This window comes from Fistularia commersonii, chromosome 6, assembly GCF_037954325.1.
Source record: "Fistularia commersonii isolate RoL2024-O1a breed Wild chromosome 6, RoL_Fcom_v1.0, whole genome shotgun sequence".
NCBI classification, from domain to species: domain Eukaryota; kingdom Metazoa; phylum Chordata; class Actinopteri; order Syngnathiformes; family Fistulariidae; genus Fistularia; species Fistularia commersonii.
In genome coordinates this window covers 13,785,683-13,813,023 of record NC_141289.1, presented here as the reverse complement: position 1 = coordinate 13,813,023, position 27,341 = coordinate 13,785,683, and the positions used below count along the sequence as shown (strand labels likewise).

Below are 27,341 nucleotides of genomic sequence, written 5' to 3'. Positions count from 1 at the left end.
TGTTGAGCTAACTGCCGCCGGAGATGCGAAAACACTCCGGGGCAGAAGCGGGGAGACAGTCCGGGGTTGTAGTACCAGCTTCCGCGAAAACAGAGAGCGGGAACTTCCCTCCGCACACTGTTTTGGTGAAGACCCGTCGGTGCATCGCATCCCTATCAGCATCAAAGCGGCGCGGCGCGGCTCGTCCATCCCGACCGGACCCCCGACTCACCCCGACGGCTCTGCTCCGCGGGCCCACAGGCGGCCAGGCGTCCCGGCTTGCGTCCCGCCACGGCTTTTATTTCTCGCCCATGTTACCACTCGGGTATTTTTTTTTTCTTCTCCCAACTCAGAAGGAGGAGGAGGAGGAGAAGGCGGAGGGGAGGGGAGGGGGGAGTGAGAAATTTATCTCCTGACAGATTCCGCCATACTGGATTTTTGTTCCAGCCCAAGCGTCACATGGAGCGCCCCTGCGCGGAGCAGAGGCGGGGTCAGCCCGCCGGAGGAGCGCAATCTGAACGGCCTCTGTGTGCGCGCGCGTGCGCGTGCGCGTGCCATCAATAAGTAATAAGTGTCTGGGAGCGCCCCGCATTCTGAGGCCGACCGGTGCAATAATGGAGTCTCCGAGTGTCTCCTGCACTCGGAGTTTTATTAACTTTATCCCACTTTGCGATGATTTAATATCTCTCACTGCAGCTTTATGATATGCATAAAGGTGCCAAGGTGCCTGTTGCAATGAGTTTGTAATGGCCTTTTCAAAGATATGCTGTTTTTATTGTTTGTATCCTAATTGTTTGTTTCATATTAAATTGTTGAGCAGTCATATTGTGTCTCTGTGGCAAAAAAAATAAAAAAAATCACGTGTTTTATGTTAATGTGTGCTTATTTGTTATGGTTAGCGCATAGAGCTTTTATCAAGAATGGAAGGATTCTCTGGAAACACCAAAGCTCTTACAAAAAATCTTTGTTGTGGTTAGATATGTGTATTAACTTGAAGTCAGTGCTTAATTTGAAAATGACAAGCCTTTTTACATTTTCAAAGCATAAATGTCAGTGTTAAATATCAGAGCAAATGTTTTACTGATTAATTGAACAATGCATCTCAGATATGTCACCTCTTAATCCTAATTTATTATCAGAATAACCTATGAGAAAAGTATAACATGTTCATCCTGTTTAGCAGTTCAGTTAGCAGATAAGTAATCTGAATATTGAATACGCATTTTTTTCACCTCTGAGGCAAATGCAGGACTACATTTTCTAATCTTCGGTTTTATCTGCAGCGTCCTAGACAAGCAAAACATTTCTTCAGCTTATGCATATGAAGGATTGGATAGCATCCACTCAGAGACATTTTTATTAAATTCTCTTATTACATAATGTTAATTTTTGACAAATGACCATATTCTGCATATGTAGAAATTCACAAGCGTAAATAAGACTAATTGCATAGAATTACTGTAATAATGCACATCCAAAATAGTACCCTGATTTCTAATAATAAGAGTGTTTTCACACAGTACTTTTGCAAGATCCCTTGCCTTCAATAGACCATTCAGCACTTCATGTAACCAGCAGTGGCAAAATGAAACAAGAGTTTTTATTGAATTCTCACTCATTGCAACATGAAAAGCCTTCCCCACACCCTGCTCTAATCGAATATGCTTTCATTTCCATTACTTTCTATTTGATTTTGCATCTCAACAGCCACCCACAGGCACAAATGCAGCAATGCTGTCTGGTTGAGCTGGCATGATTGCCTTAATATGCTAACCAGTTTCTACATGGACCAGGATACGTGCGGAGGTAGTGTTATCACTCACCAGGCAGGAGGATTAGAAGGCCCTCCTTTTTCTGGCCCCACACTCCCTCCTTAGCTCTCTTAAGGTACATTTCAACAGGAAATCACAGCAGGCCCATGAAATAGAAGCAGGTCATCTCTCCCCCTAAAAACACAACTATGTTTGAGCGTTTATAATAAAACTGTTCATGGTAAACTTTAAAAGAACATTTTAACTGACCAAAGCCTGTTGACAAGGATAAATAATCTGTTCATCCATCCATCCATCGTCTGCCGCTTATCCTGCATTCAAGGACGTGGGGGATGCTGGAGCCTATCCCAGCTGCCATTGGGTGAGAGGCACGGTACACCCTGCACTGGTCGCCAGTCAATCACAGGGCCACAAATACTAACAGTCAGTCAGTCACTCACTCATTCGGGTTAATTTTCTCAATTTTTTTTCCAACTAAACTGCATGTTGTCAACAGTGGGAGGAAACTGGAGAACCTGGAGGAAACTCACAGAGACATGGGGAGAACATGCAAACTCCACACAGAAAGGTCGTCTTTTCGTAATTGAACCAGGGTCCTTCGTGCTTAAGGCAGCAAAAGCGCTAACCACCTCGCCATCTTGGCACCATCATCCTTTTGATTTAGGCAAATTATAAGTTAAGATAGAGTGATAGATAGATAGAGCAATATGAAATATGAAAAAAGATAATAATGACTGACAACATTGCAAAGTAACACAAAATAATGCAAAGGTTTTAAACCCATCAACATTATAATCAATCAGAGATTATTATCATGACGATGACTTGAGAAAACTTGTGACACTGAAATTATATTTCAAGAAATTCAAACGACATAAACTTAACAATTTTGCTTATGATCAATGTGAAAAGTTTTGGAAAACAACGAGGCAATTCAATATTTGAGGTGTACAAACACAACGGAGTCTGACTTGTTCAGTCTTGCCTTGTGTTTTAATGGAAAAGCCTTGGCTAGGATATTTTTGCAGGCCATTTCCAATTTATTCTGACAAAAATTAAAGTAAATAGCAAAGGCCTGCAGTCTATTCCAGTGTTGTCTGCGTTCAAGCAACTGCGTTCAAGCAAAGAAGGTGGTAGGAGAAGATGGAAATTAGTATAGAGATACACAATATACACCGCAAACAGGCCTGTATTAGCAGCCCAGTACCAAAGGGAGAGCACGCTGGGAGCCCTCCTTCTCTAGTGTTACATGCAAATGCTATATCTTCTATCCCTTGAATACTTTAAACCTCAGTTGTTTCTGACAAAAAGAAGAAATTAGGTATTCTTTGCCAGCAACATATTTTGACCGATATAGCTTTGAAATATAAAAATCTCACCAGTTTTTATTGAAGTGCATGAGGGATCATGCTGAATTTATAAATCAAAAAGTAAGTACAAATAGTGTCTCTTTTTCATATACTATTATCAATATAACATCATTCAAATATTAATGTAGTTTTAGTCCACCTGCTTCCTCCACAGGGAGGTCAGGACGCAACTAAGTGCAGCCATAGGTAGTTCATCATCTTGCTCAAGGCCACTCCAATGAAGTTGCACCTTCCCTCCACTATCTCCCCCATTGTTGCTATCAAACACCCCTATTATTTTTAGCTTAGTCCTGGCTTTTTGCTGCTCTGCTACTGCTTGCTTTTATTAATCAAGGACGTTCCTCTTTTGGAGTACAAGAGAGGTCTGTTGGGACAGCTATAACCATGGCAACAGAAGATTATAATTTCTGTGGATGAGTTACGGAGGATCAGTTATGTAAGGCTGTCAGTCTTGGAGACATCTATAATGTTGTTGTGTTTTTAAAACCTCAAAGCTGCAAATCTTCATCTGCAACTTGTTTCCAGATTTTAAAACTGTTTACTACATCACATACTCTATCCCTGAAAACACAAGGCCTCTCAAACTAGACATGATCTGTAAACTACAAAACCTAAGCTGAAAACAAACGAAAAGGACAAATTAAGACATAAAGAATAAAATATGAGTAACACCGATGCATTAATCCCAGTAAGTCTTCAAAGTAAAAGTCAACAGATCTAATGCAGCTTCATTTGACAGCATTCACTCATCTCAACTTACATAGTGTATTGTGAGTGTACTATATTTGTTTGTAATAATAATAATAATTTCCTATGGATGTTCTTTATTCAGTGTTTCAAAACAAGATTTAGCATGTAGAGGAGTGCCAGGGCTCCGGGACAGGAAAGACTCTAACAAATGGAATTTTTCCTTTGCTGAACATGCCAAACAAGAAGGTGATAAATCATCAATTATTCAATTTATTTATAAGTCGTTCTGGAAGTAATTTTGTGACTGTTTGCCTAAAAGTCATCAAAATAGGGGACAAGCACATTATTTCCAATGTTTGTTATATTCAAGCTAACTGAGGTGATAGAAATAGGAGAGATCATATTTAAATGTAATTCATCCGGACTCTTCATCTCTGTAAAAGTCGTGGCTTAAACATCTTTTCAGAGTTTTAGACAGGTACATCGGTATTGTATTTCCAATGAACTTTTAATGATGCAAACACATAAAACCACACTAGTGTGTCTCTGTGTGTGTGCCCACAGCACTGATGTCAAAGCAGGGATTAGATTGGCTTATTTTGCCCAGAGCAGCACATTTGCAATTCACTGAACATCCCATTCGCATTGCCAAATCACTGATTATGTTCATTTGACTTTTATGTGTCCAGGAGAAAAACCCACCAACTCCTTTCACTTGATGTTTATACCAAGTGTGGGTCATTTCAAGTTCTGTTCTTTAGAACATGATGCCTTTCTAAGCATCTGCACCAAAGTACCTTACATGGCTCTGGCTCAAAACATAACACAGATCCTTGTGAGTAATGACGTTCCAAAAATACACCATGTTTTTGGCCAGCGGCTGGAAGAAGAGCAGCAATCAGGCTAGAAAGTCAACAAGCGCGTGCAAACTACCTCTCTGCTACCACAGTAGACACATCACACACAGGCTGTGGACCAGACCACTTGCCATACACACACAACTGACTGTTAGTGGTTTGAGAAGGGAAGCTGCCGTCTCACCCAACACGATACCACATGAGTCAGAAGTAGTGTGCAGACAAAGCAGGTCAGCCTCACTGTCAAACAGAAACTTTGCTTGGCCAGCAAAAAAGAAAATATTTTTTGACATCATGTGATGGGACTCTGTAATGGCCACTTTTAATATACGATGATGATATTAAAAGAATTGTGCTTTCATTGTGGATGTAGCAGTGCCAAATGAGACATAAAATCTTTCCAGGATACCATGAAACTGGAGAAAAAGGAGCCATAAAGAGTTCTTGTTAAAAAAGAGAAAAGAAAAAAAGCAGAGTCAATGCTTCTTACAGTCGAGACAGTGAGTCTAAAACTTTCCATCAAAGCATCTGAGAGCTGCATGGAGTAATTACTTCGAACACAGCAGCAGCTTCCAGGCCTTATTACTGATATTGTGTTTGTGGAGGCCTGCAAATGCATAGGTGCATGTTAAAACACACACACACACACACACACACACACACACACACACACACACACACACACACACACACACACACACACACACACACACACACACACACACGTACGCGCTTCAGGTCAGGCAGGGTGCGTGTTTTCGTGCCTTAAACGTAACAGCACAGCCAAGTGTCCTGCTTTTCAGACATAAAACAGCTTGCTGGTGCAATTAACCAAGAAATGTTATGACGGGTTGCTCCTGGTCTCTGCTGTCCTGATGACGGCAGAGAGAAGCCCACCCAATGCGTCGCTCCAGAGTGTCTGGGTAAAAATAGGCCAAATTTAGGAAACACAACCAAAAGGACAAAACCTCAGTGAGAGCTCCACAATCCTCACCCTCTTGGAGCACCTTAAGGCATTATTCCTGTCAACATTAAAAGTAGATAAAAAACATTTCCTGAGCCCGCAAACCTCATCCTTAACAATTGCAGAGCAGCGAGATGGAACAGCCCTCCCTCGAATTTACACTTACTTTGAATAACAAATGAAATAATACTTGACTTGAGGGAAGTGACCTAGTGAGTGGTTCTCTTTGCATCATTACATTGATCCTAATGATGTGTTTTATGGTGGGGGTGATTAAACTGTGAATAGTCTGAAAACATTTATATACAGCAGAATTCCCAAGGTCAAAACTCATAAAAAGGCCGCCAGACAAAAGATTCACACACAGCTTGACATATTTTTATATTTGTTGTTCTATTGTATGATTATTTATATTTTTTAATTCATGGGTCTTTTTCATTGACTATATTATTAATACATTTAGTTGTTTAATCTCCAATAAGAACAGTTTCTATAGGACATCTTTGCAGAAGTATGACATTTATCCTTGGTGTGTGCAGTCTTTACAAAAACATATCTTTGCTTTTTTTGTGAACAAATGGACAAATTTTTTCGAGCCTCTGATATTTAAGTTGTTGAAAAATTCATGCATGTAGGTCTGAATTTGAATTCTCTAATAACTCACAAAACATACAAGTAGAACTTTTTTTGACAATGACATTTATGTATGTTAAGTTCTAATCACTATCCATAAGTACATGGCCAAAACTGGTCATTTTGTTTAACAATACACTGAAATGAAGTAAAACAGAAATGAAATCCATGAATTTGTTTTTTTGAAATGTATGAATGTGTGGGAGAGACTATCTGGGCAAGGAAAAATGTATGTACTGTGTGTGTGACGGAATAAAACATGTCCAGTACACCCACTCATTTTATCCTATCATTCAGACTTGCAAACCGTCACTTACCAATTACCGCTGAATTCATCGCATTTATTAGAATGTACTTCTCAGCAAAGATAAATAAAGAAGCAAAATTAGTAGAATAACTTCCTTTCATCTCTTGATTGATGTTTTTATGGGATGTTCCTGGTGCTCCGGCAACAAAATCACATGTTTTCTGGGGTCAGCTCATGATCTCTGCTGCATTTATGACTTTTCCTGTTACTCCTGACAAGGATTAAACCTATTTCAATCCATCATGTTTCAATCTTTGATGTGACTGGTTAATTGATAGTCTCATTCTTTTGGGTATTTTCAGACATTTATTTTTTAACAACGCTGCCTTAAGGAGCTGCTAAGCCCTAAAGAATTCCTTAAGTCTGGGATTCAGCAGAGTCTGAGTGTCTCATGATGTTCTAACTGCTGTTTCAAGGGATTTTCTGGGAAACAGTGACTCTGTACAATGTTTTGGTATGAAAATCTAATTACAAGGCAAAACATTAGCTCTTCGCATCATCCTTCAAAAGCAAGAGTGACCAGCTGTACTAAAATGCCTTCAAGCATGAAAAATATTCCCCAGTTAATTCATCGTTGTTTAAGGCTTGAATGTTATGTGAACAACGGCAGCAAGAGTCGCTGGCTGTCCTGACAGGCGGCAAGAAAAATGATGACCAGCAGAAACAGATTGATGGAATAAAGTGGCTGTAAGCAGCGTCATCACTAATGTCATCTAACTTTCCAGCGTGTAGGTTCAACAGCCTCTTCCAGCATTGCTCATAACTGTACAGGGAGTTTATAAATCTCTCACTCACTGCAGATTTAAAACGTCTAAATAACATGCACCCTGAAGTTTCCACATCTCACCACATCATGAGATGGTTGTATTTTTCCAGGGAAGGTTTGAAATGGAGGGCCACTGCAGCCAGTAAAACCTACTTGGGCATGCAGTCTGTGAGCCCTGCCAGCAGCATATAGCTAGAGACATAAAAACCCACCAAAAGACCCGAAGTAGACAAACTGTGTTAAGTGTTCATAAAATACCTCAAGCTGGGGAACTTTCGATGGAGAGATCCAGGAAGAAACAGGGACTCTACCTCTATGGTTAGGTCTGGATATCCAACTGTTTCGGCTCCTGTTTGCAGCAAAGAAGCAGAGGATTATCAACTTACACCTCTTACGCAGGGAAGTCAGAGATCAGGATTTGAGTGACAGACATTCATTTCATGTATTTGTTATTAGATTTATTTCTTTGTTGACAAATGAACCCCATTTGAAGGGATTTCACTGTTGGGATAACAACTACAATAATGCAGTCTTGGGATTTTACAATAAATGCTGATTAGATCTGATGGGGTTTTATTCAGGCCTTGTAACATATCTATAACATTATCATTAAAAATTGGCATAATCAAGATTGCAAAGTATAAACCAAAATCAAGTTTTTACATTGCAGTCCTGTTGAGCCGCATTTTGTAATAACAGTGCATTTTGCTATAAACGTCCAAAATGTAATAACTTTTTCATTTAATTTTGTAATAAAGCCGCATTTTGCCATAAACTGCCCTAGCGTATTTTTTAATAAATTTTGCCGCATTATGTAATAAGTTATTGCATATTGAGAAGATGCACATGCACTTGCAACTTTTTTATTCTCTAGGAAATGTAATAACATGGAATTTATAGAATATTCTCTGTTAATGCAACCTTTGAATAGTGTAATGATAATAATTGCTAAGTACTGCTACTAGGGTAATACAGTGATACTAATAATAGGCGTAGCTTTTACAAATACTTTAAAGTAAAATAAAATACAATAAACAAACAAATAAGCTATGCTTTTGAATTGTTATTACATAATGCACCATGTTATTACATTTCCTAGAGAATAAAAAAGTTGCCAGTGCATTTTGTAATAATCTTCTTAATATGTAATAACGTATAACATAATGCGACAAAATTTATTACAAAATGCAATGAAAAAGTTATAACATTTTGAATGTTTATAACAAAATGCACCGTTATTACAAAATGCGTCTCAACAAGTCCTGAGTTGAGTCTAAATTTACACATCTAAGTACATCTAATAAAGTTGTAAGCCAAATGAAATTGAAAAACTGCCAAATGATCAGTTTTGAGTCCTCAAAGAGACTTTGTTTTACAAATGTCATATCGAACGTTGCTTATTGAAAAACAGAAAAAAACATGTTGACTGTACATTCTTGCTACTGCCATGAGGTGCCTTGCGGCGTTGCTGCTCCCTGATCCTTAATAGTTAAGAGGGATCAAAGGAAGTAGACACAGCTCCTTGGAGAATTTAAAAAAAAATTACGTAAGATCTTATCCTCATAAACCAGCAGTCAATGGATTTATTGTAAATAAGTCAACCATTTGAAGTCATGAGTCAAAGTGTTAAAGTCAAAGTTGAGTTCCGATGTGTTCACCACTTTGTTCAGTCACAAAAGTCTGTCAGAAATGCTGATGTGTTCCAGCCCATTTCAAGCTAATATTCAAGTATTTGTGTTATTGCGAATACTTCTAATACGCCTCGCTAATAAAATGAGTCAATGACATGATGAAATATTAATTGAACATCAAACTCCTCACATGCATCATTCTGGCATTCTATTATAGAAGCAACAACAACAACAAAAAACTGTAATTTTTGACAGACTCTGCTCTGATTTCCTGGTTTGTGGCTTATTTTAGTTGCCTCTGGTTGGGAAATATGTAGCCACAAAGGTTAGATAAAAGACATTGGAAAAAAGGTCATCTTGATCAGAACGCCACCTGTTTATCTTCTTTTTGCCTCTGGAGCTAGAAGCACGGTGTTTGCAATATAAGCCTGTCTATGCATTGTGGGAACCTGTTAGCTCCAGAATATATACATGGAATTTCCTATAATCTGGCACAGGGATCAAAAAAAGTATTTTGTGATTTAAGGTTGTAGGTTAGAATCACTGTGAATTTACAAACCTGATTTTCTCCATAAATTAAAAGTAAGAGTCTAAGCATAATTTTATATTATTAAAAGACTTTTTCAAAAAAGGTCAAGGGCCGAACGGATCGCTTAATAACCTGTTCTGATGAGAGACAGAAACTGAAAATGGCTGCTATTCTCTGACTTATTTATGCTACCATTGAATGCTTGAGTATGTTAAAGAGTATACTGTTTTCAGACTGTTCATGAGTCAGGGATGAAGTTGAATGATGCAGATTTATATGTATCTGCCTCTCATTTACCTTTTTCAGCAAACATTGAGGATTTACACCAAAGGCTGAATAAGTGAATAACGGATGCCTCGACAAGTTCTGTTAAAATGAGAACAAATTTCATGTCGTGAGGGAGGAGAGAGCTTGGATTGAGACAGCATTACATTCACACAGTAAGGAACACATATGGTCATTGTTACAGTGACATTTCAGTAAAAATGTGCATACGCAAAGACTTTTGCTTCCTGTTGCTTCTCGAGAAAGATTAAAATACACATGAGCAGGCAGATACGTGGGAAGCTGCTTTTGACAGTGACATAAAAATACAGCAGGAATATTGCTGTAGGAACAATGACATTTCAGAAAAATTTGAAGACAATCACAGTTTAGTCAGATTTTGCCATATCAAATTATATCAAAGCCAGAGTTGACAACTTAGACAAAAACTGATATCTTGAAGGATGTTTCTGACTTCAAAAGATGGCATTTAGATAAATTTATAGGCATAGAAAACAATTTGGTAGAGTTAACATATGAAATTAGTGTATACAAGAGTAGTTTTATTCCACAGTTTTAGTTCATTTATATTTCAAACCTCTTTATTTGTGGTATTTTCCCATATTAAGGCAAATTATATGTAATGAATAAATGAATAAAATCCAGGCATTGACAAATGTGTCACAATGTAAACAGGAAGAATAGAACCCACACACACATTTCAGGGCTGCTGTATATCTCAAGAGGATTAAATAAAAGGCCAAAGGAAATCTCTCAACAAGGAAATAGTCACAATACATTGGAATCAAACATCTACAGACCTGACTTTTACATGCCATGGCACAACAAAGAATGCAACAGAAACTAGGGATACAACTGAAAGCAACAAACCAGGGGTACAGCACAGCGATACTACCAGACATAGATATATATGTGTATATACACACACACAATGTGTGTATATATGGCGCTATATAGACACACAAGTCTATGTAGGTATGTATGTATGTATACTGCTCAAAATAAAGGGAACACTTAAACAACACAATGTATCTCCAAGAAGTCAATCACACTTCTGTGAAATCAAAACTGTCCACTTAGAAAGCAACACTGATTCATTTTCACTTGTTTTAAGGACATTACATCAAAGTTGGATCAGGCTGTAGTGTGTTTTTCTACTTTAGTATTGAGTGTGACTCCAAATCCAGACCTCCATGGGTTAATAAATTTGATTTCCATTGATAATTGTTGTGTGATTTTGTCGTCATCACTTTCAACTATGTTAAAAACAAAGTCTTTAATAAGATTATTTCTATAATTAAGATTATTTCAGGTTATTTTAGTATTCCCTTTATTTTTTTGAGCGGTGTATATTTCTATCGCCACACAAAGGGGGGGGGGACGATCAAGGGACTAATCAAGGGACTAAGTTACAGCCTGTTAACAAGAATTTACATCCATGACACGACAAACAAAGATAAAATGTATTGAAATGAAAAAAGTCACCATTTTGTGAGGAATAGTCAATGGACTTGACATAAATTAAATGAAAGTTTGTACGTAAAAAATAAATAAATCGGGTAATTTTTCACTTCAAGGGGTGAAAAGCATAACTCTCGTCTCCTACTTACCGAAGTGGTCGCTCAGTGCAGCGGGTGGGCTCATTCTCTACCACACTGCCATCTAACGGCCGTAAACATGTACGACACGACTTGTGAGGTGCAGGCTTTGTCGTCATCAAGCTACTTCCGGTTTGTTCAACATGGGAGAATTTTTCCCTCTATTATTCTTTTGTCCCGGAGACTCGTTCGTCCCTGACATCAAACAGAAAATAATTAGTTTGACCATTTTAAATCTATTAACTTATTTCTGGGTATTTTTTGTGCTAATGTTTCACAGAACCGCGGTATCTAAAAAAATCGCGCTGAAAGCCTTTACTTCCTGGCAGAAAAGTTCAGGGCAGAAATATTACCTTGTGCCACTCGAGTCGACACAACACGTGAATTGAACAGCAGTCTGTAAAATGGATGGGTCACACAGCCTTATCTAAATATATCATCTGTGAGATCCGTCATTTCTCGTCGTAAACCTCCTGATTAATATATATATAAGTATATACGTATATAGATATACGCCAAAAGTCGACGCGGCTAACATTTCTCTTTATAGGACTCCTTTTCGGCTAGTGTGACTAGCTTGACGCTTGCTAACAAGCATGGACAGCACGGAGGAAAATGTGGTGGAGCTCCATGGAGATGAAGAAATTATCGAAGTGATCGATCTGAATGCATCGGAGCCTGCTCCCGGTGGGTGGAAACCTCCGGTGGTTAATCAGAGTAACCCCGGTGTCATTGAAACTGTCAGCAGAGATCAAATGAAATATACAACGGTATTAACAGTATATTGTTAGTGACCTTATGTTTGCAGGTAATCGATTTATTTAAATCATTCAGTCATGATACTTTTCTGTTTTATTGGTGTCCCATTTTACTTCCTCTCATTGAATCAATTAGGTTTAGATATATGTTTTAGTATTTACGTATGTGTGACCTGTCTGCTCCCGACCTTAAAACTTGCTTTTCCGTCACTTTGTAATATCAGTTCAATTACATTGACACAGTTTCATCATTTCACGATATCTCCTCAGTTTCATAGTTTATACCCAACAATAATGACTGTAATCATGAAACATTGATGTATTATTTTGCCTGACCATATTTTGAAATACTGATTGCATCAACAGAAAAATACTAAAACTTCTCTTAATTGAATTTTTCCTATTTAGAACAAAGATTTTTTTCTTTTGATCTCAGCTGTTGATTCAGGCTGTACTGTATTCTGGATAAACTAATATTCTGGATTGACTAATCCATGGATCAAGTGGATACAAGAGTCACCCCAGCTCAAACCTTGAGTTTTCCTCCAACAGATGACTTGGCTGATGAGCTAGAGGATGTCGGCATTGACCAGGCCGGTAATGCAGATGATGACGAGGGCTGGGAGACAGCAGATGAGATGGAGTTAGAGGCAGAGGAGGATGACAGCGAGTTCACCTTCTCCAAACATACTGGTAAAGTCCAGCCCTGCATGAGTGCTGCCATTAATACACCTTGGCAATATTGAATTTTATGTTGTTTCTGTCTGTCCAGGGTCTGTGTTTTGTGTCAGCCTGGATCCAGCTTCAAACAACATGGCAGTCACAGGAGGAGAAGATGACAAAGCTTATGTTTGGAGAGTCAGTGATGGTGAAGTTCTGCTGGAGTGCAAAGGTGAGAATAATCAGAGTTTTGTAGTTCATTTCCTAAAGATGTCAAACTACAAACTAAGAAGAGAATTTGATCTACTCTGATGCTTATCTTAACTTGCAAATATCTAGACACAGTTTGATATCTTTAATATTTATAATCGGTATTTATGTGCTGATTTTGCTGTAAAAAGTGCCTAGTTTTGTAAAGTGGCCTGCAATATATAGATTTGTCAGCGTTGACAGATTCATAATTTGGACCAACTTCAGAATATCATTCCATTGTATTAAAGTAAATATAATCATAAGGCAGGATGCTAACAAGAACCAGTTTTACATCTCACCGACCTAAAAGCTTTAAAATGCAGCAAAGTCCGAAGCTGCAACGCTTTTCTTACTAACTGAACTTCAAAAAGCGAAACATTTACAATTATTACTCCAGATTCTTTATCGCTGAAAATAGGCCGCAGGTACAACAAACATGTTAAATCTTCCTTCGGCCTCTGCAGGTCACAAAGACTCTGTGACGTGTGCTGTGTTCAGCCATGACTCCTCTCTTGTGGCTACGGGTGACATGAGTGGCCTGATCAAAGTTTGGAAAGTGGAAACCAAAGAGGAGATCTGGTCCTTCGAAGTGGGAGATCTGGAGGTAAGAACGCTCAACTCCTGGCTTGCTCTTACAATGCTTTTTTTCTTTTTACTTTTGAATTCATGTAAAGTTTTTATTATAGCAGAGGGAAATAATATTGTCACAAGACGACCAGTCAGGCTGAGAATCTGAGGTTTCCAGCTTCTTTCACTTTTGACTGCTTATTCCATATATTCGCATTAATATAGACTCTCCAATTTAACCTGAATAAAAAAATTGAAGATTGTGGCCTGTGGCTTAATTGGTGGTTGTCTGCTTTGCTTCCCCCTCAGTGGTTGGAGTGGCATCCTAGTGCTCCCGTCCTGCTGGCAGGAGCACATGATGGCAATGTGTGGATGTGGAAGATCCCCGCTGGAGACTGTAAAACCTTCCAGAGCAGTGCATGCCAGGCCACCAGCGGCAAATTTCTCCCCGATGGTAATTCATGCAAAGACGATAAGAGTTAAAGCACAGTGCATCATTGCAAATAGTCAGAGATTGAGTCATGAACAAAATCTGCCTGTACACAGACCAAGATGAGACAAAGAATTTGTCTGGAGCAGGTAGGACAGGTAATAAGGAGTGTCAAACTGTGAAGTTCTAGTGTTTTGTTGTTTTATGTTTTTTTTTTTTAAAGGTCGACCTCATGACCTCAAATGCCCGACTGAACAGCATTCACACGATGCTCTTTGTCTCATAAAGGTCCTTGACATTTTGTCTTTATTTTCTTACCTGTTTAATTGTTTGTTTTTAAAGTTGAAATAAATAAATGGCCTGAGTTAGTTAGGAGTCATCAATCAAGATCAGCATAACAGTAACTACATATAATTTTCAAGTAAATTCCCCAAATTTGTGACGACATAGAAAAAAATGTAATGAATTTAAACAAGAAAATTCAATGGCCATTGAGTGATATCTGCACTACTTTCTTCAAGACTAGTCTTCAGGAAAAACATTTACTCTTTGCAAGAGACTGACCAGAACAAGTAAAAGCACTCACTTCCAAGCCAAAACTTGTATATGACTTCAGTATTGGGACAAGTCTAAGGAATGAAAACACTCCCGGAGGCTAAATAGTACTCAAATAGGCAAATAAATGGCAAAAGAAAATGATTATATCTTGTCTTAAAATGATCTTATCTGCTGTTTGCTACTTCTCTGTAGGTAAACGTGCGGTGGTGGGTTATGAAGATGGATCGGTGCGTGTGTGGGATCTGAAGCAGGGCAATGCCATCCATGTCATTAAAGGTGAGTTAAAGTCTGTTAAGTGTTGAATATACCTTATCTACAACACTGTATCTTGGATCTGTCTCAATTTAGATTAACTAAATTTCTTAATCAAAATTATTGCTGATGTGTTGAGAAATTTTCACATGGAACCATAGCTGTTACTGATTCAGAAAATTAAGGGCTGGATGAATGGAAAAGAAAATAATGATTTTGTGATTAACTTTTCAGCCACAACTTAAAATTCATCAGTGACTTTCCTGATATGTACCTTATCAAGTTTCTCCTGCGTACCGTCAGTCAAAACATCATCCCTTTCCAGGTCAGGATGGACACCAGGGGGCACTGACCTGCCTTGCATGCAACAAGGATGGCTCTCTAGTGCTGACTGGGTCAGTGGACGGCTATGCCAAGCTCATTAACACAGCTAATGGCAAGGTAGGCACCTCAAACTACACACAGTTGGGTAGAGATGGAAATGCTACTGTTGCCATGGCAGCTTGAATTCTGTGAATTTTGCTGCATCAAACTGAAATATTCTGCTGCTTCTGTGATGTTTAAAATAATTCCATGCTGTTTTTGTCTGCAATTTCTGCATGTTTTGTCAGATGGTTGGATCTTTTTCCTTGGAGGCCAGCAAGGTCCAAGGCTCAAAAGATGAGGAGTCCAACTCTGTGGAGTCTGTGGGATTCTGCAACATGTAAGTAGGGTGAGGGGACTACCTCAACCCCAAAGATTATTTGCTGTCAGATTAGCTGAAAACAGGTGTTAAAATATGTTTTAGTTTTTCTTGAAGCTGATGGAAAAAACCTGTTTAAAAGAGCCCTGTAATTGTCTTTGGTATTAGAAAGAAGAATGTTTTGTCCCTTTTAAACTATTTTTTTCATGCTTTCATATGATGACATTTGCTCTCAAACCTTCAGTTTTTACAGTTCTGCTGTACAAAAAATCACAATGTAAAACATATCTTGACTTATTTTATCTTGTTATATCCGTAAGCCTACTTATCCAGAAATTACCAGACTAGAGCTGGTTGATTGCTGCCAAATGAATTCCTTACATCTATTATCGGGATAACAGTGTTTCTATGTCTTTGCAGAAATGTTACACAACATCAGTAAACATTATGAATAAACCTTATCTGCCTGATGTGTGTTATTCATTTGCCCTTGTAGTTTCACAATTATTCCAGTGATGTCATGCTGTATCTAGTGTCAGAAAAAAAACTCTCAGGCTCTTGGTTGATACGCAAGCCTTTTGTGGACAAGAAGTGACTATGGTTCTGAATCAGGAGTGAAATGCTGTGGTTTGTGGATATACACAGGAACATTGAATATATTACTATGTTGCAATAGTCAGTCAGCAAGGAAAAATAAGGAGTTTAAAATTACCTGCAAACTCTTTGGGAAAAAAAAAAAAAGATTGATGCCCTTCTCTTCTCTTTGTGCAGTCATGTTAACAGAGAAAAGCATTCTCCTAGTTACTACTGAATTTGAAGCCAACCTCTGACAATTAACTCCAATAACTACAGTTCTCTCTTAATGGGCAATTTATATATTTGATCTTAGAGTTCAAGTCTCAATCAGCCAAACTCAAATTAGAATAAAAGTTTTCGAACTGTTCGCCCGCTGTCTTGTTTAAACAGTGTAATAGTGAATTCATATTCTGCCAGAACTTGTTTGTTGATATTAATTTTTCAATTTAATTTTAATTGGTGGGGTAACATTAAACACGGCATACCGGTCCATATCCGCCATATTGTCTTAATGGCAAATAATTTGATCTCACAGAGTGAGCCTGCCCCTTTAATGAATGCATATTTAGGTAAAAATTAAATAATGCCAAGAAAAGAAAATTTGCCTCACTAAAAGGAAATGTACCTTCAAAAAATGAATTTTTTTGTGTTTTGCAGTCTGCCTCTCTTCGCCGTGGCCTACCTGGATGGGACACTGGCTATCTATGACCTGTCCACACAGGGTCTGAGGCACAGGTGCCAACACGAGGTGTGTAGCTACATACAGGAAACTTGGTGGTGTGTTATGTTAGCTTGGAGCAGTGACATGTTTACACCCACCTCACTATACATTCTCACTTGTCTGTGGTCTCTATACTGTGTTGAATTGTAAATCTCTTAGCCAACATGTCAGCGCCATAAGGCGGCCAGCTCGATGTTTATAATGATAAAGATTTTGTCATCTACTGTTCATGCAGAGACAGATGGCAGAGGTCTTCCATTTATGGAACTCCATACTACACTTTGCAAATAACGTGTATCAAACTTTTCCAATTGTGTGGGTTTGTTACATTTTTAGCTGCCATGAATGACTAACTTGTATTCAGTTATTCATGATATGCTTCCTTCTTAAATTAGTTCATAAATCGGTTATAGTAATGGCTTATCAAAGTGGCAAATAATGTCTATCAGGTAAATTGCGAAACAATTTTAATGGTCGACTATATTTGGTCAGATATTTTACCATGATAAATAGTTCTAATAAAATATTTGAAAAAGACCTAAATATTTTTCAATCTGGAGCTCCATTATTTCACATACACACTAACAGGAATTCATACCGTTTAAAAATAATATTGAATCTGTCAACACAAGTGTGTTTAAATGGCATTTCACCCTCTGGTTTCCAGGCTGGTATAGTTCACTTGCAGTGGGAAGAGTCCTCCTCGATGGTTTCTACTTGCAGTTTAGACGGAGTGCTGCACATTTGGGATGCTCGCTCCGGCAACATCGTGTCCGAGTACTGTGGCCACACTGCGGAAATCCTTGACTTCACAATCAACAGGTATGTCAACATGATCAGTAGCTCATCCAGAGATTGAAAATATTATGCCATTCCTTTCAGCTGCTCTAATAAAGTACCTGTTCTGGGAATCTCAGTTCCGTCTTGATGTTTACCTGACCTTGTCTCTCCTACAGGGACGCGACTGTCGCAGTGACAGCCTCAGGAGACAACCAGGCCAAAGTCTTCTGTCTCCAAAGACCAGACCGATAAAAGGAAAAAAGCCACATCAAAGAAGATGCAGAGAAGAGAAAGAATATTTCAAGAAAGCAAGAGACGGTTATGTTCAGACGATTTGTTCTGGGACGTAGTAGAACGTTCTTGATCCTGTGGATTTTACTATCCGACCTTCCCTGGCAGTGTAATATTACCTAGTGGAGAAAAGATGTTGGTTGTGCTTGGAGCAACTAGTGGTTGAAAAATGGATTGAGCACAAATAAAATATATGGGAAAAGAATTTTGGTCCACAGATAATGATGCCACGGCAAGAATTCTTATTATAATCCTCTTAAAGAGATCTTCCCAACTTTTTGTGAAAAGATCAAATTTGCCATGATTTTCATTGAAAGTAAAACATTTGAGAGGTAGACTTCCACCAATCTGGTAAGCGCAATGAATGTTAGCTCCTGGAATTTTTAGCCTACTTTGGTCAAAAGTCATTTAATTAAATTTTTCAATCATTTTAAAATGTTCAAATGTACTCACATATTCTCCATGTGATGAAATAATGATGGAATGTGATGAGTCTTTGTAATAAAGGTAGCAAATTCAAAGATGCAATCATTTTCCCAAACAAATGGGGTATAATGATTTCCCAGATACTTTATTTTAAGTACAACATTGGACAAGAATTATGGTGAGACTAAACAAAGCAAATATTGTGATGCATTGTTAGGTCATCGTCCTCTGCTTGAATGCTCTGTATTCTACAATGTTTAAATAATGAGATACTTGAAAGTCCTTTTTTATAATCTACTTCAGGTTCTGTAGTTGTCCCTTGGGGTTTTTTGTTTGTTTTATGTCATGAGTGAGTGTGTGTTTGTTCCCAAGCTTTTTGAAGGAATTATCATTCAGGGATGACCCTACCAGATCTTGATGCCAACTTAAGAGTGAAGGAAACATCAATGATAATATATTTCCCCCTTATTAACAATGGAACTAGTTCATTCATTCCTTGTGTTGCTCATGTTCAGTCTTCCCTCCAAGCAGCCTCATGTAGGAACATGTTTTTGCTTATCAGCTGTGAAAGAAACACATCAGCTGTAAAGTCTGAATTGAAGTAGTTTCTTGGCTTGTTGGCACCACTGTTGCATCAGTGTAACCCCCTTCTTATTAGACTTAAAAACAGATAAGACTCTTTGCCCGTTTGGAAATGAAAATACATTTGGACACACAGAAGAGATGTGATCTTAAGTGTGAATTGGAACTTTATATTGCTTTTAGTGTAGTCAGTATGAACAGTTGCCACTGGTTATAGAAGTGCAAATAGGTTTGTGTTTTAATATACAAGGCATGGTTTAAAGAAATTACTTAAAAAAAAATGAAACGCCTGTTCATTAAGACTTTTTTTCAATAGATTCAGTGACATAGCTATTTTTCATTTTGAGGAAACCAGGATAGGCAAAGAATATACATGCATAAATGTTAAAAAGAAAAAACATTTACTAGTTTCTTGTATTATTTACTTTCTCACCATGTGCCACTCAAATTTCATTTAATCCCTTCTGGGAGAGGAGATTAAATGGTTGATGTATATCAAAAACTGACCATGTGGTCAAGATTCAAAGCATTTATTGTCATGTACAGTGTGGAAACGTATTTCCCTGTACAATGAAATTCTTACTTTGCTGTCCGCAGTGCATTTAGCTGGCATGCAATGGAGTCTGCCATGGAGGGCGCCATGTCAAAGACACAAAAGAAAATATAAATACACAGTAATCTGACCTGAACTTTTATTTATATATATATATATTTTTTTTTAAATATTTGCATAGTTAAGACATATATGTGACTCATTTCAGAAAGCATTTTTATTTTAAAAGTAACCCAAATAATTAAAAAAGATAACTGGTTGGGTCATTGAAAATAATAGTGCAAACATACATGTTTCGAAAGATTCATGAGATCATGTTTGTGTTTCAGACATGTACAGGGGTGTTAAAGTTGGGCTGCCCCCAGCCTTTTGTGTGTGCTTGGTTGAAATGTTTAGGAATTCTTGCTCAATGTTGAACTGTGCAGGTTGATATCTTTTGAGATTTAGCAGTTTGAACTTTTAGTGGGCCAGGAACTACCAAATGTTACTAAAATGGCTGAACTGAAGGGAAACAGCTGGAAATTCGGCGAATATTAAAATTAAGCTGCATTACGACTTTGGTAACCCTTTGGTTTAAATGCTTTACTTTCTAAACATTTCAAACATTTCAAAAAAGCTCCCTCTCTTAACCTTGATAGTGACCACCCTGTGTTTTCACTATCTTGACGATAAATGATACATTTTACCTCCAACTGTTATAAAGGATTGTTTTAGTAATTTTCTTGTTAATTTATCAATAACTGAGTAGGTATCCTTGAGAATTGAGTAAAAGGCCTTAACTAACTTGTATTACGGTATTATTATGTTTCTTATACTGCAAGTACATTTTGACTAAAATGTTTGGTCTGTAAAATTTTCAGAACACATCATAGCTACTAGCAACTTTATTTTCAGCAGATTACAGGAATAATCTAGCTATATGGCTAGTGTTAGTGATTTGCATCACTCTCAGAGACCATCTTTGTATTATATAAATGTTTAATTTATATTCATTACCTGGGACAATCTGCAAGACGCAGGGATAGAGCTCAGCCAAAAAGGCACTTGCGAGGTGTGTTGAATGGCGGAAGGATATTTTCCTCATCCGTCAGCATGGTCTGTTTGGCCTCAAAGGTCAGCCACGATAAAGACAAAGGCTTGGATGGGCCAGACAGATTGCCATCTTTAAAGGTATCAACCTTGACCAGGGAAAAGCGCGGCCTATTAAATGCCAGTTGCTGTGCTTGACAACAGATCCAGAACAAATTGGTTGAGTGGGCTGCTGCCAAGGTAAACAAGTGACAAACCCTTTAGAAATACTGCTTGTATTTAAAAGGCATACAAGTTGGAAATGCAAAATGTTTTCAAATCTGACCAAATAAATCCATTTAATTAAAAGCACATTTTAAAAGCTTTGAAGTACTTTCCAGTTGAGATCTTTTGATCACTGGATGTGCACGCAGTTCATCATGTTACATTCCATTTTGCAACTATGTGTAAATAATCAAGATTAGATCACTGTGTTACTTTTGTGTAGGTCGTGCTTTTCCAGGAAGTTCAAGATGCTCTCCTACTGTGTAAAAGCGGGGATGTTGTGGTTTCATGTCCAGCTTGCCCTCCCTGTGTAGTGTCTATCCAGACACTTCCAGGCTCAGGAACGTTATGTTTAAAACCATTATCTGACGGGAGCTCGTCCATCTCCACCGGCACCAGCACTGATTTAACCCATCAGGGAAGGAGGCTTCCGTGTTTGGCCAACAGAGCAGGTCACCGATGGCCCTCCATCCAGTGCTGTGTTTAAATATGGGACGTGCAAGACAGCTGTTATGAATTCTGACAAACATTGTTGTATCTATGTTTCACACAGTTGAGCCTCAAAAGGGCCATTCTCACATCTGATACACTTGAGCAGAGCAAGCGAGTGCACAGAAGTGCTACATTGTCACGTGAGAGCAAACATTCAATAATTTGTTAAAAGGGAAATTATAATAGCTGCTTTTTATAAGAGCCATACATACAGTAGAGTGTTTTAAAAAAGGATCCTTATGACCAGTTTATTTAAAATATTCTATTTGGTTATCTGATACTGATATATGTGTAAATCCTTTCCGCTGTTTTGATATTTCATTGAAAATATGCCAGCCATATAACAATTGATAAAAATCAACAACATTGTATGAAATAGGAATCTTCAAAAGCTATGTCTTCAGCTCCTAGTCAGTGTCCTCATTGTAACACGGCACCATATCACTTCACAAATACAGCAAAACTATTTGTACTCAATTATACCTCTAGTTTTTATTTACAAAAGTGTCTTCACTTCATTTGAATCATATCAAGATTTGGATGTGTGGTCATGTATAATCACTGGTGAACACTTTCCTGGTTTGAAGATTCATGTGAAAGAAAAGCATATTTTCCCAAGACTGACACCAAACGGTTCCTCTAATCGATGTTTGAAAAGTCTCAAGAGGCCGTTCAGAGAGACTCCCTCTAGTAGTAACAAGTATTAAAATAATAAATCCTGCTTCAACAAAAGTTTAATGTAGAAACAGTTATTTGAGGTAGTAGAAAACTAAACTTCTATGGCTGAACTTTCAAATACATGGATTCTGCTAAAATGATGCTGACCTTGAATGCTCTTACAGGATTGGCAGTCAGCGATGATAGCTTTGTATCCTCTCTCTATTGACAGCTATACATAGGGCAGTCTGGAAGGGGCTGAAAGGGGGAAGGAAAAACTGCTAAATTACTAAATAAAAACTGCAGGTTAAGAGCCAACAAGCTGCTGCAGTCTCACAGTGAAGTGTCCTCGCAGGAGAAGTTTTCCTCCTACTCCAGTGTGCACTTCCCCTTTCTGTGCTGTGTGAAAGGACTCATCACAGTTCTCCGAGAGGGCTGCTGAGGTTAAGCTGGCCGACCGGATTACAGAAGAAGCCGAAACAATCGTCTGATTTTGGATATGAAATGCAGTACCATGAAGTCCGAGTGTGGTAGAAAACCAGTTTCCTTGGATAAACGATACATAACTGGACTGCTCACCCACAACAGGTAACCAGGACTTCAGCATTTTGGTTATAATTTGTTTGTATAATTCAAGAGGTTGTTATATATTTATGTTTCTGACCTCCTTCATATCTGTTCTGAGACTGTAGGATTGCTTTGTATGTTAAATTCCTTTTCTCTGACTGAATACTTCAGCACCAGTTTGAGGCATTTCTTTGAGTGAGTATCTCCATTTAATGTTACATTATATTTGCACTCCAGTACATTTCAGAGGTAATTTTTTTTGCACAATTTACATGATGGTTTCACTTCTTTCACTTTGATATGAAATAATACTTTGAAATTCCCTTTATTTTGCAATAGATACATTTTCTTCTGAAACTATTGTCATGCAGTTTCTATATATTCTTTTTCTAAAAAGTCAATTTGGAGCCATAATACAAGTACTTTAATAAAATATAATGATATAATGCAATATCATAACTTTGTGTACAGGAGTGTATTATATTTCTTAATAACATGTAATGAACCAGACAAATAAAACTCAGGAAAATCGTTAAAATTAATTTTGAAGCATTTAATTTTGTTTAGCAGAGGTAAATAAGTTATAAGTAATTGAGTTATAGGCTTTGAATTAAATTAAAAAATTGTTGCAAATGGTAAAAATGTACTTACAATGAAAGACAGGGAGATGAATGGCTATGATAAAGTATATAAACTGTAAAATAAAACCTCCAATATAGAATTCTGCTTTCATTGTATATCACTGTGGCCATCTAGATATATCCTTCGCTCGTCGTAAACTGGAGCGTTGCATAAAAAGGGGGAGATTATCTTCTGGATCAGGTCCCAGAATACAGTAGATTCAAAGAGATGATATACTCCAGAGTCCCAATAGATGAATTATAAAATGGCAGCAGCATCACATGCGTACCCTTGTTTTAGTTGTCAACAAAAGAACTTTTGTTAGCCGCAATAGTTAGGTCAGGGGTGTCCAAACTTTTTGCAAAGAGGGACATTTTTGGTCAGGTTACAATGAGTGAGGGCCAACCATTCAGCCTGACATTCTCTGAATCATTAACAATAAATGCAATGGACTATTTCATGATTTTTTTTATTGCAAATGGCATACTTTTCATGCCTTAGCACAGAACACAATTCTAAAGTTTTTACCAAAATCTCTCAGACTTTCATATTTGAATACCACATACAATTAGGAAAGAAGTCTGTCTGGGAAAAAAAAAAACTTTCAGAAAGATTAAATATATCTTGGTTCACTTGAAACATCACATATTATTCACTATTAAATACTCACTATGAACTTCTAAATTCAAAACATGTGAACAGGAAAATAGCACAGACAGTGATATTATTCAGAAGTACAAAACATTGAGGGCCATATCAATTCTTGTATTACTTGTTATCAAAAAGGAGAAATGCAGTGTTTTTCATTATTTCAATTTTAGACTCGGGTCAAAAATACAAAAAGAAAAGCGGGCTGCCGGACCGAATTCGATTTTATTATTGATTTTTGATTGAGGCAGCAGACCGGTGTAATTTTGTACACAGGTTGCATTAGGACCACGGGCCGGACTTTGGATATGTCTGAATTAGGTGAACATAGAAAGGATTGTACAGGTCATACATGCTATTATTAAACTATTCTGTGGAAGTCTGTCAAAACTGGCTTCCTTATTTGCTAGTCTTTTGCACAGAATCAAATGTTTCCGGTTAAAAAGAAAAAGAACTTGTGAAAATACCTCTAGCAGTGTGTTTATTATTAAGGTGCAGGTCCTATTATTAATAAAATACATATCCTTTTTAATGTTAATGATTGTCAGTACATGGCTTGCAATGTGATACTTGGGACTTCTTGAACATAAATATGTATCAGAAGACAACAAACATAAATTTATGATTCAGAGAAAGCAGTACAATATTTCTCCTATAAAAAAAGATGATTGGTGTTTTACATGCTGTTTTATGTTCACATTTTAATTCATATTTCAGTTTAAGAAAATAGGCATAAACCTTGATCACTTGTAACCATGACACATGTTTCCTTTACCAAAACCTAACAGGATCTGTCAGCGTCACCAGAGTCCCTGCATTCAAACGTCATACTCAGTTATGAAAGACAATTCCAGGATTAGACCTTTAAGCTATTTTCTCATTCCTGTCACCAAGAATTGTCTCCGCCAAAGGTGATCTTTGGTACAGTAAAAGAAAATGACTTTTACATCTTTTGTATGATTGACTTTACTTTGGAATATTTGCTGCACACAGTTTGTCCTTGGTGTTCACCTGAACAGTTCCTCATCTTCCCAACAGAGAAGCTGCACATTGATGGGAGAAGAGCTGGACTTCCGCAGGGAGAGGGTCCACTGAGGTCTTCCATGATGGACTGCAGCAACTCTCTGATTCTGCTCACTGAAGAGCAGCTCATCTACACCATCACCATCCCTCTATCCACTTCAATCATCCTGGCTAATCTGATTATCATCCTGGGCATTGCTTGCAACCGCCAGCTCCACAACACACCCAACTACTTCTTCCTCAGCCTGCTAGTGGCTGACATGTGCACAGGGGTGGCTCTCCCCTTCATCCCTCTGATGGGTCTCAACCGCAAACTGAGTTTTAGCTCCTGCCTTGTGGCTCACATCTTCCCAAACTTCCTGTTTTTGGCTTTTCTGCTCAACCTGGTCATGGTTCACTATGAGCGCTACGTCTGCATTGTGGACCCCCTGCATTACAATAACTTGTGGATGCATCGCAGTTTTCCTTTGGCGTTGCTTGTGGTGTGGGCACCTCCACTCTTGTATGCCTCACTTCCTGCCTTTGGTTGGAATAACTGGACCGGAGTAGATTGGAACAATTGCTGCGCAACTACATTTAAGTTATTTTCAAACTGTTCAACAAACTCCACCACTTGCTGCTCATACAGGAGAGTCTTCCCAAATGCTTACATCTACCTAGAAGTGTATGGACTCGTATTACCTGCCATTCTCTCCATCGCCGGTATGACCGGCCACGTTCTTTGGATCACCCGCAGCCAGCTGAGGGACATATGTCGTCTCCATCGCTCAGTGGAGCGAGGCCAAGTCACAGACCGGGAGCAGAAGCTGAACCTGCGGTACACTCGCTGCGTTGTAGCCGTGTCACTTACGTTCCTGGCGTGCTGGGTCCCTTACCTCATTTACATGCACGTTTGTGTGGCATTCTTAATAAGTGACACCAAGTGGAGCTCCACTACACACATCGTGCTCTCCTGCACTGGTATCGGAAGCATGGCGGTGGTGCCATTGGTGCTCGGTCTTGCAAATCGGCAGTATACAGAGCCTGCATACAAAGTGCTTCAGAAACTCAGAGACAGAATAAGGCGAAGAACAGTGAGATCAAATGAAGTTGCGGCCTAATAAAATTTGGGTGAATGTTTATTTGTGGAAGGTTTCCTTGACTGCATATTTACTTTCCTTTGGGCCTTGCTGTCAAACTTCACTGTACTTTTGAAGAGTGAAACGTGTTTGTTGCTTCAGAACTGAATAGTATCCACCCCTGCAATTTACAGAAGACATATTTGTTGTGATTGGGCTATAAAAAAAGGTATGGTATTAACATTTATTCCTGATTTTGGTCAGAAAGAATGCACATATTTTCTCAGCGCTTAAAAAGTATCTTTCTGCTCTGGGTTAGAAAAAAAAAAATGATTGTACGACCAATTGAAGTCAACGTGATTTAGTGTTGAGAAACCAACAAAATCAGTTATCAGTTAATGTCTGTTAAGTTTAAATATTGTTAAGTTTAAATATTGTTAAGTGTCAGGTTCATGAATCCAGTGGGGAAATTGAAGTTTAGAATAAAGAATTTCAAAGTTTGTCTAAGAAGAATTAAATATTGTTTAGTGTCATTTATTTTTAGTGTGTGAGAAAAGCTCATAAATATGAAAAAAAAAATCACAGGGAGAATAAAAATCTCTCGGAACTGTTGGAATTGAACTGAGAAGCTCTTACCACTGCGCCACCATAATTAATTTCTGGGTTATTTTTTTTAAGAGGCAAACTGGCTAAAAGTTTGAGGGAAAATGATTAATGCTCAAAGTAATTAAGCAATATAATTTGTAAAAATGTTTTTATATCTGTCTTAGTATGAACTATACAGTAAACCATACACTTGATTCTTCCATTACCTCTCACAGCTTTGGCCATTAGGAGTTGTTTATGTATTTAAAATCATGACTGTTGATCAAACACTTTGTAAATCACTGTTGAGATATTTAAGTTTATAAGATAAAAAGACAAGCCAAATGACAAAAAGTCATGTCATTTCATTAAGCTGCTCTGAAGATGATTTTATCCAGTGAAAGAGTTTCTCCATCCTTCACTCCTTGTCTGCAATGTTTACTCCTACTTTTCTCCGCCAGTGTTTATCTCTGTACCGGTATGCAAGCTGAAGAAGAGACAGAGATGCATTCATTGTGCACAATTAGCTCAAGCACTCATATACACAGCGAAGAAACATCAGCCTTGTTTCTATGGAGACAAATATACGAGTGCAAATTGGCTTAAAGATGGGAATGAAAATATATACAGTGTGTATATTTTGACATGGTTGGGTACATGTTCACAAAACGTTGAAAATTATGGATCAATATAATTGTAATTAAAGACTGCTATATGTCCTTGTGTTTCAGATGCTCTCTTGAAAATTTGGTTTTTATGTAAGTCTTTTTTCAAGGTGAAGTGTGGCCTTGAATATGCCGGATACTCATGTGGGTGGAAATGAGGCTGACGGCAAGCTGAGGAGCCAAAGCAGACAGTAATGAAATTAAACAGCTAACAATGTCTGAAATGCTATGGGACATTAGGAGAGACCTTAGATCAACCTTAG

At 38.0% G+C, this 27,341-nt stretch overlaps 2 protein-coding genes across 3 annotated transcripts; both read left to right on the top strand.

Moving 5' to 3' along the window:
* The first annotated feature begins 11,694 nt into the window (after positions 1–11,694).
* Positions 11,695–19,316, top strand: aamp (angio-associated, migratory cell protein). Of its 2 annotated transcripts, XM_086148284.1 has the most exons (12): positions 11,695–11,823; positions 11,932–12,068; positions 12,692–12,832; positions 12,912–13,031; positions 13,516–13,655; positions 13,928–14,072; positions 14,799–14,882; positions 15,184–15,299; positions 15,470–15,561; positions 16,774–16,864; positions 17,505–17,659; positions 17,794–19,316. In XM_086148284.1, exons 2-12 carry the CDS (start codon positions 11,978–11,980, stop codon positions 17,867–17,869), a joined length of 1,251 nt encoding a protein of 416 aa, XP_086004410.1. In that variant the 5' UTR covers positions 11,695–11,823; positions 11,932–11,977; the 3' UTR covers positions 17,870–19,316. The 2 variants fall into 2 exon arrangements, with proteins under 2 accessions (XP_086004410.1, XP_086004409.1); XM_086148283.1 differs by having other exon boundaries at positions 11,747–12,068.
* Positions 19,317–24,850: 5,534 nt separating this feature from the next.
* Positions 24,851–25,870, top strand: gpbar1 (G protein-coupled bile acid receptor 1). The gene has a single exon (XM_086147409.1). It carries the CDS (start codon positions 24,851–24,853, stop codon positions 25,868–25,870), a length of 1,020 nt encoding a protein of 339 aa, XP_086003535.1.
* The last annotated feature ends 1,471 nt before the right edge of the window (positions 25,871–27,341 follow it).